Source organism: Sus scrofa, chromosome 14, assembly GCF_000003025.6.
Source record: "Sus scrofa isolate TJ Tabasco breed Duroc chromosome 14, Sscrofa11.1, whole genome shotgun sequence".
Classification (NCBI taxonomy): domain Eukaryota; kingdom Metazoa; phylum Chordata; class Mammalia; order Artiodactyla; family Suidae; genus Sus; species Sus scrofa.
In genome coordinates this window covers 39,152,198-39,164,395 of record NC_010456.5, presented here as the reverse complement: position 1 = coordinate 39,164,395, position 12,198 = coordinate 39,152,198, and the positions used below count along the sequence as shown (strand labels likewise).

The following is a 12,198-nucleotide window of genomic DNA, read 5'->3' as shown; positions in this document are numbered from 1 at the left end:
CTTTTGGGGGAAGAAGAGAGTTGTCTCCACTGGGTTTAAGATTCTTCTGAATTAGTTATCAACATTTACAAATTGACAGTAAGTGTAGGGTCATTTTTTTTAGGGCCAATGGTTGCAACAAAATTCTTCTAAAACTTTGATTGAAAGGTAAAATTATGCTTATTTTAAAAACTTGTGGAATTCTTCTTGTGGCTCAGTGGGTTAAGGATCTTGCTCTGTCACTGGATTGCAGCTGTGGCTTGGATTCAATCCCTGGCCCTAGAACTTCTGTATGCCACAGGTATACTGTAGTGACTTTTGCTTAAGTTCAAGATCTTTCTTTTTCTTTTTAGGGCTGCAGGTGCAGCACATGGAAGCTCCCAGGCTAGGGGTCGAATTGGAGCTGTAGCTGCCAGCCTACACCATAGCCACAGCAATGAGGGATCCAAAGCAGGATGAGCGTTGGCTGGGGATCAAACTCGTGCCCTCATGAGTACTAGTCAGATTTGTTTCCACTGCGTCACAATGGGAAATCCCCCAAGATCTTTATTTATTTACTTTTTGGTCTTTTTTTGGGTCCTTTTTAGGGTCATACTAGTGGCATATAGAGGTTCCCAGGCTAGGGGTCTAATTGGAGATGTAGCTGCTGACCTAAGCCAGAGCCACAGCAATGTCAGATCCGAGCCACGCCTGTGACCTACACCACAGCTCACGGCAACACCGGATCCTTATCCCACTGAGTGGGGCCAGGGATCGAGCCCACAACATCATGGTTCCTAGTGGGATTCATTTCCACTGTGCCATGACGGGAACTCCCTCCCTCAAGATCCTTTTTTTTTTTTTTTTGTCTTTTTGTCTTTTTGTCTTTGCTAGGGTCGCTCCCATGGCATGTAGAGCTCCCCAGGTTAGGGGTCTAATCAGAGCTGTAGCCGCCGGCCTACGCCAGAGCCACAGCAACTTGGGATCCAAGCCGCGTCTGCGACCCACACCACCGCTCATGGCAACGCCAGATCCTCAACCCACTGAGCAAGGCCAGAAATCAAACCCTAAACCTCATGGTTCCTAGTCAGATTCGTTAACCACTGAGCCATGACGGGAACTCCACCTCCCTCAAGATCTTTAAATACAGCATTCGGCAGTGATACCTGGAGAGACATCAAGAGCTTATTAGGAGTGGGAGTGTATACAGATGTGTGTGTTTGTACACAAGCACACATTTCTTCTTATATGTGTGTTTATTGGCCCAAAAGACTGCACAGCCCTAATTGAAAACAAGAAAGACATTTTGATTTTGCAAATTACAAACTACAAAGAGTAAAAAATAAAGAACACCCCCCCAAAAAAAAATGAAACGGAAAGGACGCCCACGGTTGCCGGTAACTAGGGACGGATGAAATAAGAAATATTTTCGGTTTTAGTTAAAATTTTAGAATTTTTCCAAAGTGCTTAAATGAGATAAAAAGAAAAAGGAGGTGGAGTGAGCTGGGGAGAGGGCACTGCCAATTCAGATGAAGTTAAAAATTTAAATCCTTGTCAAACAATCCCAACAAATTGGCATTCAAAGCATGCTATTAATAAAAATGCTACTTTCAAAAAGATGGTTTGGTATAAACCACTTTTCTTCCTTTATGCTCTCCCTTCCCCCTCAGGCATTTGGGATATAAAGACTGGGTTTGAATTTCACTTTTGCCATTCACTAGCCGTGTGACCTCGGACAATTCACCAAACCTTTCTGATCCTCAGTTCCCTTACCTGTAAAATGGGGATAGTGACAATACTTTCTTGTGTGAACTGGAGAAAACTCAGGCCTTAGGCAGAACTCACAAGGTCCTCAGGGGCCAAGAAGACTTTGTAAATTAGCAGAGTGGGCCCAGTGAACCCTGAACAATAATAAGGAACATCTGTTTATAAGGAACACTGTTTCCAAGCTTCCCCCCTCCAGGAAGGTGGGCTCAGTGTGGCCCAAATGTTCTATTTATCAAAGAAGTACTGAAAATCCCCATACTTATGTGTTCTCTCAGTTTTTAAGTGTTGGCAAATAATTCACTTTTTTTTTTCCCCCTAAAACACGGGTAAATCAAACAGAACATATTCTGCAGGCTATGCTTGGCCACAATCCTTTGGTTTGCATCACTCGCCTTAAAGAGGAAGAGAAAGAGATGATTTGCACACCGGAAAGTTGTTCTTTTCCATTCTGGCTTTGGGGATAGGTGTCTTGCTGAAGGCAAGAGGCAGTAATAGGATAGCTACCCTGATTGAATGCCTACTCTGTGCCAGACATTATTCTAAGCCTGTTACATAAAACAATGCATTTAATATTTCCAGTATCAACTCTATTTGGTCACAAAGCGATTACATAAACTGGCCGAGAGTCCACTTTTGGCACCGTTTAAGTCATTGCTTAAAAATCCTGCTCATTTCAGCCAGCAGTTCCCTTAGAGACTAGAAATGAAGGTTGATCACCCCACCCCCTGGCCCAACTCCACCTTTCCTGATTTTTCCTTTAAGGACCCTTAGGAGAGGGGAAAAGTGCTCCTAGTAGAGGGATAGCAAGTGACACTCCCACCCCCACCCAGCCAGGTGGGGAAGACAACTGCGTCTTTGGGGGTCAGAAAAATGAGTGAACAATCATTCAGGTTGGATGGAGTGAGGACTGGCTGAATGGGTTCTCTTCATGGGGAAACCCAACTGCATAGACAACTTTTACAGCGACGGTGGTGGTGGAGGAGGGGAGGGAGGTGGTCTTTCTGACCTTTGAGCTCGTCTTATTAACCCTTTATGAGCTTCCCCTCGTCCAGTGCTCCCACATTTAAGGTCAGAGCGCGCGCGCGCGCGCGCGTGTGTGTACGTGTATGTTTGGGGGCGGGTTGGTGGGGGGAGGGAGTTGGTGATCGAGGGTCACGCGCAGGTGGCTCTGCCGTGGTGGTGGCGGCGGTCGCAGAGGCAAAAGCCGAAGGAGGAGGACGAGAGGCGTCAGCCCGCCGTCGCTGCGGGCAGGTAAGGTGGGGAGGGCGGGGGCTGCGGGGAACGGGGCGGGGGCTTTGGGGGTTGTCGGGGGCGGGGAGGAGGACATAGGTTGATGTCTCCCGGAGTGGGGCTGCTGGAGCTGGAGGATGCGGTAGAACTGAGGGTGGGGCGAGGACAGAATTGGAAGGTGCGGAGAAGGCACTGGAAGGCGGGATCCGACCGGAATTTGGGGGGCGGGTCCCTGAAAGGGTGCTCTAGTGGCAGCGTCTGCGCGCGGAAAACAGGTGGTCGCCGAGCGCTCCAGCGGTCTCTGGGGCGCAGCGCCTGGTGCCTCTGGCAGTGTTCCCTCTTCCCTAGGCGGGCAGGGGGTTAACACCTGGCCTGGGTGGCCATGCGGGTTGGATGTGAGCCTTTTCCAGCGGCCCCAGGGATTGCCTCTCCCTCCTTACGCCTTGGTCAAGGGTCTTTCTAAGGGATAGGAAGAAAGGAGATGCACAAAGTGCTGTTATCTGGATGCTTAAGAGACAGTTGGCATCTGCCAGTGTGTGTCAGATTTTTACCCCCATCTTCACTCCTCACCTCAGGGATGGTGGTTTTCCTAGCCAGAGGGGTCTTCCTGGCCTCATCCACTGACAATGTATTTTTATTTTTTGTATTTAAAAAAAATTAAAATACAGTTGCTTTTCAGTGTTGTGCCAATTCTGCTGTACAGCAAAGTGACACAGTCATACCTTTATACACATTCTTTTTCTCCTATCATCCCCTATCATGTTCTAGTCCAAGAGACTGGACACAATTCCCTGTGCTGTAAAGTAGGACCTCATTGCTTGTCCATTCTAAATGTAATAGTTTGCATCTACTAACCCCAAACTCCCCCTTGGCAGCCCCAAGTCTCTTCACATTGTCTGTGAGTCTGTTTCTGTTTGGTAGGAAGGTTTATTTGTGCCATAGTTTATTTTATTTTATTATTTTATTTTGTCTTTTAGGGCCACGCCCATGGGATATGGAGGTTCCCGGGATAGGGATTGAATCAGAGCTACAGCTGCCAGCCTATGCCACAGCCACAGAAATGTGGATCCAAGCCATGTCTGTGATGTACACCACAGCTCATGGCAACACCGGATCCTTAACCCACTGAGTAAGGCCAGGGATTGAACCTGTGTCTTCATGGATCCTAGTCAGATTCTTTTTCACTGAGCCATGACAAGAACTCCCATTTTGTGCCGTATTTTAAATTCCACATATAAGTGATATCTTTGGTATTTGTCTTTCTCTTTCTTTCATTTAATATGAGAAACTCTAGTTTTATTCACATTGATGCAAATGGCATTATTTCATTCTTTTTATGGATGAATAGTTGTGAATATATACCACATCTTCTTAATTCATTCATCCACTGATGAACATTTAGGTTGCTTCCATGTCTTGGCTGGACAACATCCTTTTAATTTCACCGTCTAAACTGGGGATTATAAACTCAGGTGCATACAAGGACCAGCAGATAAATAATGATCCCAGCATTTACCTGGTCCCAACTAGGTACCTGGCCTGTCTAGAGGGCTTTACATGTATTCGTTTACTTAATCCTCACAGTACCTCGAAGTTTCTACATGTTAACACTCCTAGTTCGTAGACAGGAAAACTGATGAAAGAAAGCCTCTTGCCCACAATCACATAGGTAGGAAATAGCAAGTCAGGACTGGATGGGCAGGATGGGTACAGACTCCAGGCTCTTAACTATTGCACTGTGGGACCCTAGGGACTGTGGGGCCAAGTGGAGCCCCAACAGGAAACTCATGTTGCCGGGTGGGATTGTGGGCCCAGTGTGGACAGATCATCTGATTTCTTGAGAAGCTAGAAATTGGGGCACTTATTCTGACAATTATTTTAAACTTAACCAATGCTTTTTATAATGAAAAGTTTCAAACATAAAGAAAATAGAGCAACTGGTATAATAATTTTTAAATTTATTTTATTTTTTAACTTAATGCATTTTATTCATTTATTTTATTCATGATTTTACCACGATCATCACAACCCAATTTTATAACATTTCCATCCCAAACTCCCAGCCCATCCCCCAACCCCCCAACCTGTCTCCTTTGGAAAGTCTGTGAGTCAGTATCTGTTCTGCAATGAAGTTCATTGTGTCCTTTTTTTAGATTCCACGTGTAAGTGAAAGCATATGACGGTGTTTCACTATCTGATTTCACTTAGCCTGATAATTTCTAATTAGCATAACATAGGTCCATCTATGTTGTTTCAAATGGAATTTTTTCTTTTCTTTTTATGGCTGAGTAATAGTCCATTGTGAATATGTACCACATCTTCTTCTTTTTTTTTTTTTTTGTCTTTTTGTCTTTTCCAGGGCTACACCTGCTGCATATAGAGGTTCCCAGGCTAGGGGTCTAATTGGAGCTGTAGCCGCTGGCCTATGCCACAGCCACAGCCACAGCCACAGCAACTCGGGATCTGAGCTGCGTCTTCGACCTACACCACAGCTCACGGCAACGCTGGATACTTAACCTGCTGATCAAGGCCAGGGATAGAACCTACAACCTCATGGTTCCTAGTCGAATTCATTAACCACTGCACCACGATGGGAACTCCTGTACCACATCTTTATACACTCCTCTGTCAATGGACATTTAGGTTGTTTCCATGTCTTGGCTATTGTATATAGTGTTACAATGAACATTGGAGTACATGTATCTTTTCAAGTCATGCTTTTCTCTGTATAGATGCCCAGGAGTGAGATTGCTGGATCAAATGGTAATTCTATTTTTTGTCTTCTGAGGAATCTACATACTGTTTTCCACAGTGGTTGCACCAATTTACATTCCCACCAGCAGTGTAATAGGGTTCCCTTTCCTCCACACCCTCTCTAGCATTTGCTGTTTATAGACTTTTTGATGATGGCCATTCTGGCTGGTGTAAGGTGGTATCTCATAGTAGTTTTGATTTGCATTTCTCTAACAATGAGTGATGTTTTTTGGCCATCTGTATGTCTTCTTTGGAGAATTGTCTGATTAGATCTTCTGCCCATTTTTTTGATGAGGTTGTTTGGTTTTTTGGTATTGAGCTGCAGAAGGTGTTTTGGAGATTAATCCCTTGTCAGTTGATTCATTTGCAAAGATTTTCTCCCATTCTGTGGGTTGTCTTTTTGTTTTGTTTAGGGTTTCCTTTGCTGTGCAGAAACTTTTAAGTTTGATTAGGTCCCATTTGTTAATTTTTGTTTTTATTGTCATTACTCTAGGAGGTGGATCTGAGAAGACATTGCTGTGGTTTATGACAGATAGTGTTTGGCCTATGTTTTCCTTTAAGAGTTTTATAGTATCTGGTCTTATATTTAGGTCTTTAATCCATTTTGAGTTTATTTTTGTGTATGCTGTTAGGAAGTGTTCTAATTTCATTCTTTTACATGTAGCTGTCTAGTTTTCCTAGCACCATTTATTGAAGGGGCAGTTTTCTCCATTGTATATTCTCACCTCCTTTGTCATAGATTAGTTGACTGTAGGTGCTTGGGTTTAATTCTGGGCTTTCTATCCTGTTCTACTGATCTATATATCTGTCTTTGTGCCAGTACCACTTGGTGTTGATGACTGTAGCTTTGTAGGATAGTCTGAAGTCAGGGAACCTGATTCCTCCAGCTCCATTTTTCTTTTTCAGGATGTCTTTGGCTATTTTGGGTCTTTTGTGCTTCCAAATAAACTTTAAAATATTTTGTTCTAGTTCTATGAAAAATATCCTTGGTAATTTTATATGGATTGCACTGACTCTGTAGTATAGTCATTTTGATAATATTGACTCTTCCAATCCAAGAGCATGGTATGTCTTTCCATTTGTTTGTGTCATCTTTGATTTCTTTCATCAGTGTCTTATAGTTTTCAGAGTACAGGTCTTTTGTCTCTTTAGGGAGGTTTATTCCTAGGTATTTTATTCTTTTGGATGCAATGGTAAATGGGATTGTTTCCCTAATTTCTCTTTCTGATTTTTTGTTGTTAGTATATAGAAATGCAGTCGATTTCTGTGTATTATTTTTGTATCCTGCAACTTTGCCAAATTCATGGATGAGCTCTAACAGTTTTCTGGTAGAGTCTTTAGGATTTTCTAGGTATAGCATCATGTCATCTGCAAATCCATGATAGTTTTACTTCTTCCTTTCCAATTTGGATTCCTTTTATTTCTCTGATTGCCATGGCTAGGACTTCCAAAACTGTGTTAAATAGTAGTGGCGAGAGGGGGCCTTCGTGTCTTGTTCCGATCTCAGCAGGAATTCTTTCAGCTTTCTACCATTGAGAATGATGTTAGCTGTGGATTTGTCATATATGGCTTTGATTATGTTGAGGTAGGTTCCCTCTATGCCCACTTTCTGGAGGGTTTTTTTTTTTTAATCAGAAATGGGTATTGGATTTTGTCAAAGGTTTTTCCTGCATCTATTGAGAGGATCATATGGTTTTTATCTTTTAGTTTGTTAATGCGGTGTATCACACTGATTGATTTGTGGATATTGAAGAATCCTTGCATCCCTGGGATAAATCCCACTTGATCATGATGTATAATCCTTTTACTGTATTGTTGGATTCAGTTTGCTAATATTTTGTTGAGGATTTTTGCATCTGTGTTCATCAGTGAAATTGGCCTGTATTTTCTTTTTTTGTGGTATCTTTGTCTGGTTTTGGTGTCAGGGTAATGGTGGCCTCATAGAATGAGTTTGGGAGTGTTCCTTCCTCTGCAATTTTTTGGAATAACTTCAGAGGGATAGGTGTTAGCTCTTCTTTAAATGTTTGATAGAATTCACCTGTGAAGTCATCTGGTCCTGGACTTTTGTTTGTTGGAAGTTTTTAAATCACAGTTTCAATTTCAGTACTTGTGATTGGTCCATTCATCTTTTCTATTTCATCTCGGTTTAGTCTTGGAAGATTGTACTTTTCTAAGAATTTTTCCGTTTCTTCTGGGTTGTCTATTTTATTGGCATATAGTTGCTTGTAGTAGTCTCTTATGATCTTTTGTATTTCTGTGATGTCCATTGATACTTCTCCTTTTTCATTTCTAATTTTATTGATTTGAGTCCTCTCTCTTTTTTTCTTGATGAGTCTGCATAAGGATTTATCAGTTTTATTGATCTTTTCAAAGAGCCAGCTTTTAGTTTTATTGATCTTTTCTATGTTTTTTTTTTCATTTTTATTTCATTTATTTCTGCTCTCATCTTTATGATTTCTTTCCTTCTGTCAACTTTAGGTCTTGTTTGTTCTCTCTCTAGTTGCTTTGGATGTAAAGGTAGGTTGTTTATTTGAGCTTTTATCTTGTTTCCTGAAGTAGGCTTGTATTGCTATAAACATCCCTTTTAGAACTGCTTTTGCTGCATCCCATAGGTTTTGGAGTGTTGTATCTTTGTTGTTATTTTCTTCTAGGTATTTTTTAATTTCCTTTTTGATTTCTTCAGTGATCCATTGGTTGTTTAGTAGCATGTTGTTTAGTCTCCATGTGTTTGTGTTTTTTGCAGTTTTTTCCTTGTGATTGATTTCCAGTCGTATAGCACTGTGGTCAGAAAAGATGCTTGATATGATTTCAGTTTTCTTTTTTGGGGCCACACCTCTGTCATATGGAGGTTCCCAGCTAGGGGTCAAACTGGAGCTGTAGCCACTAGCCTATGCCACAGCTACAGCAACACGTGATCCAAGCCAGATCTGCAAGCTACACACACAGCTCACAGCAATGCCAGATCCTTAACCCACTGAGTGAGGCCAGGGATTGAATCTGCTTCCTCATGGATACTAGTCAGATTTGTTTCCACTGAACCACGATGGGAACTCCTGATTTCAATTTTATTAAAGTTACTGAGGCTTGATTTGTGGCCCAGAATATGATCAATCCTAGATACAGCATATTTATGGGTCTTGTTTTGTGTGCTTTGAGAAGAATGTGTATTCTGCTGCTTTTGGATGGAATGTTCTATAAATATCTATTAAATCCATTTGGTCTAATGCATCATTTAGGGCCTGTGTTTCCTTGTTGATTTTCTGTCTGGATGATCAGTCCATTACTGTAAGAGGAGTGTTAAAGTCCCCCGCTATTATTGTGTTATTGTCAGTTTCTCCTTTTAAGGAGAACTGGTAGCAGTCGCCTTATATATTGAAGTGATCCTATGTTGAGTGCATATGTATTTATAATTGTTATATCCTTCTTGGATTGAGCCTTTGATCATTATGCAGTGTCCTTCTTTGTTGCTTATAATATTCTTTATTTTAAGGTCTTTTTTTTCTGATATAAGTATTGCTGCTCCAGCTTTCTTTTGGTTTCCGTTTGCATGGAATATTTTCTTCCATCTTCTCACTTTCAATTTGCGTGTATCCCTAGAACTGAAATGGGCCTCTTGAAGACAGCATATTTATGGGTCTTGTTTTGTATCAGTTCAGCCAGTCTGTGTCTTTTGGTTGGAGCATTGAGTCCATTTACATTTAAGGTAATTATTGATATGTATGTTCTTTTTTTTTGTTTGTTTTTTGTTTTTTGTCTTTTTGCTATTTCTTGGGCCGCTCCTGCAGCATATGGAGGTTCCCAGGCTAGGGGTCCAATCGGAGCTGCAGCCACCGGCCTACACCAGAGCCACAGCAACGTGGGATCCAAGCCGCGTCTGCAACCTACACCACAGCTCACGGCAACGCTGGATCGTTAACCCACTGAGCAAGGGCAGGGATCGAACCCGCAACCTCATGGTTCCTAGTCGGATTCGTTAACCACTGCGCCACGACGGGAACTCCTGATATGTATGTTCTTATTGCCATTTTATTAACTGTTTTGGGTTTGTTTTTGTTGGTCTTTTTTCTTCCCTTGTCTTGTTCTCTTCTCATCCGGTTTGATGACTGTCTTTAGTGTTGTGTTTGAGTTGCTTTTTCTTATTTGTGTGTGTATCTATTGTAGATTTTTGGTTTGCAGTTACCCTGAAGTTTTGATATAGGAATACACACAAACACACACACACACACACACACACACACACACACACACACACACAAGATTGTTTTAAGTTGTTGCTCTCTTAATTGTAAGTGCATCTCCAGTGTCCTGCATTTGTACCCTCCTCTTCTCATGATTTCTGATTTTGGTAGCATATTTGTGTATGGATGATTTCCTACCTTTACTATATGTATGCCTATACTGGTGAGCCTTGTCATTTGTAATATTTTTGTTTCTATTTGTGGCCTTTTCTTTTCTACCCAGAGAAGTTCCTTTAGTGTTTGTTGTAAGCTGGTTTAGTGGTGCTGAATTCTCTTAACTTTTGCTTGTCTGTAAAGCTTTTGATTTCTCCTTCAAATCTGAATGAGAGCCTTGATGGGTAGAGTAATCTTGGTTGGAGGTTTTTTCCTTTCATCACTTTAAGTATTTCATGCCATTCCCTTCTGGCCTGCAGAATTTCTGCTGAAAAATCTGCTGATAGCCTTATTGGGGTTCCCTTATATGTTATTCATTTCTTTTCCTTATCTGCTTTTAATATTTTCTCTTTAATTTTGGTCAGTTTGATTAATATGTACCTTGGGGTATTCCTCCTTGGGTTTATTTTATATGTTACTCATTGTGCTTCCTGGATTTGAGTGAGTGATTCCTTTCTCATGTTGGGGAAGTTTTTGGTTATTATCTCTTCAAATTTTTTTTCTGGCTCTTTCTCTCTTTTTTCTCTTAGATCTCCTATAATAAGGATGTTGGTGTGTTTAATGTTGTCCCAGAGTTCTTGTAGACTGTCTTCACTTCTTTTCAATCTTTTTTTCTCTTTTCTGTTCCACATCAGTGATTTCTACTAGTCTGTCCTCCACCTCACTTACTTGTTCTTCTGCCTCCTGTATTTTGCTGTTGGTTGCTTCTAATGAATTTTTTATTTCAGTTATTGTATTTTGCATCTCTGTTTATTTAATCCTTAAATCTTATATTTCTTTGCTCAGTGTTTCTTGCAGTTTCTCAGTCTTTGCCTCCAGTTTATTTCCAGTGTCTTGAATCATCTTCACTATCATCAGTCTAAAGTCTTTTTCATGGAGGTTGATAATCTCCAGATCACTTAGCTGTTTTTCTGGGATTTTTTCTTGCTCCCTTATCTGAGTCATAATTCTCTGCCTTTGTATTTTGTATAGATTTTTGGTATGGTCTTTTTGCAAACAATAGTGTTTTAGCCTCTCTTGCTTCTGATATCCGTCCCCCTTGTGGCTGAAGTCGGTACTGGGGCTTGCTATAGGCTTCCTGATGGGAGGGATGGTGCCTGCCCACTGGTAGGTAGAGCTTATTCTTATCTCTTTGCTGGGTGGGGCTCTGTCTCTGGATGAGATCAGAGGCTGCTGTGTGCCTCAGGGGTCTCTAGGCAGCCTGTTTGGTGATGGGTGGGGCTGCGATCCCACCTGGATTTTTGATTGGCTTGGGGGTTCTCAGCACTGATGGGTGGGGCCAAGTTTTTCCAAAATGGCCACCTCTAGAGGAACACACACTGATGATTATTCCAGACACCTTTGCCTCCAGTGTCCTTCCTCCACAACAAGCCATAGTCACCCCCTGTTTTCCCAGAAGATCCTCCAAGAACTGCAGTCAGGTCTGACCCAGATTCCTATCGAGTTTCTGCTTTGCCCTGGGACCCAGTGCACATGAAATCCTATGTGCGCCTTTCAAGAATGGAGTCTCCATTTCCCCCGGTCCTGTGGAGCTCCTGCGCACTGGCCTTTCAATGCCAAATGCTCTGGGGGCTCCTTTTCCCAGTGCCAGATCCCCAGGTGTGGGGACCTGATGTGAGGCTCAGAACTATAGGTGAGTCTTTGTGATACAGTTACTTTCCAGTCTGTGGGCTTCCCACCCAGTGGGTATGGGGTTGCTTATATTGTGTAATTGCCCCTCCTACCCACTTTGTCTTCTGGAGTAGGATATCTTTTTTGATAGTTTGCAATCTATTTGTTTGAAGATTCTTCAGCAGGGTTGTAATTTTCTTGCTTTTATGAGAGAAGGTAAGCTCCAGTCCTTCTACTCTGCCATCTTAATCCCATCTCAATATTTAATAATATTGTATGAGCCAAATAAGACACGTTCAGTGGCCATCTCTGCACTAAACACCTCTGGCTGTTCATTGTCCTCATCTGTGCCCTGGCTTTTCAAAGTGTGGTCCTGGCATAGCAGGGTCAGCATCAGCATCTCTTGGGAGCTGGTTATAAATGCTGAATATTATGCCCCACCACAGACATACTGAGTTAGACTCTGTATTTTGATGAGACCATGAGC

At 42.0% G+C, this 12,198-nt stretch overlaps 1 protein-coding gene across 3 annotated transcripts in view; it reads left to right on the top strand.

The window, feature by feature from the left end:
* The window catches only part of RPH3A (rabphilin 3A), a 294,958-nt gene continuing 285,103 nt past the window's right edge, over positions 2,344 to 12,198 (top strand). For 2 of the 3 annotated variants that reach the window (XM_021072395.1, XM_021072394.1), the window contains exon 1: positions 2,344 to 2,976. In XM_021072395.1, coding sequence (XP_020928054.1) covers positions 2,758 to 2,976 — 219 coding nt within the window. In that variant the 5' untranslated portion in view covers positions 2,344 to 2,757. The remainder of the gene's footprint in view (positions 2,977 to 12,198) is intronic. The other variant, XM_021072396.1, reaches the window with a different exon arrangement.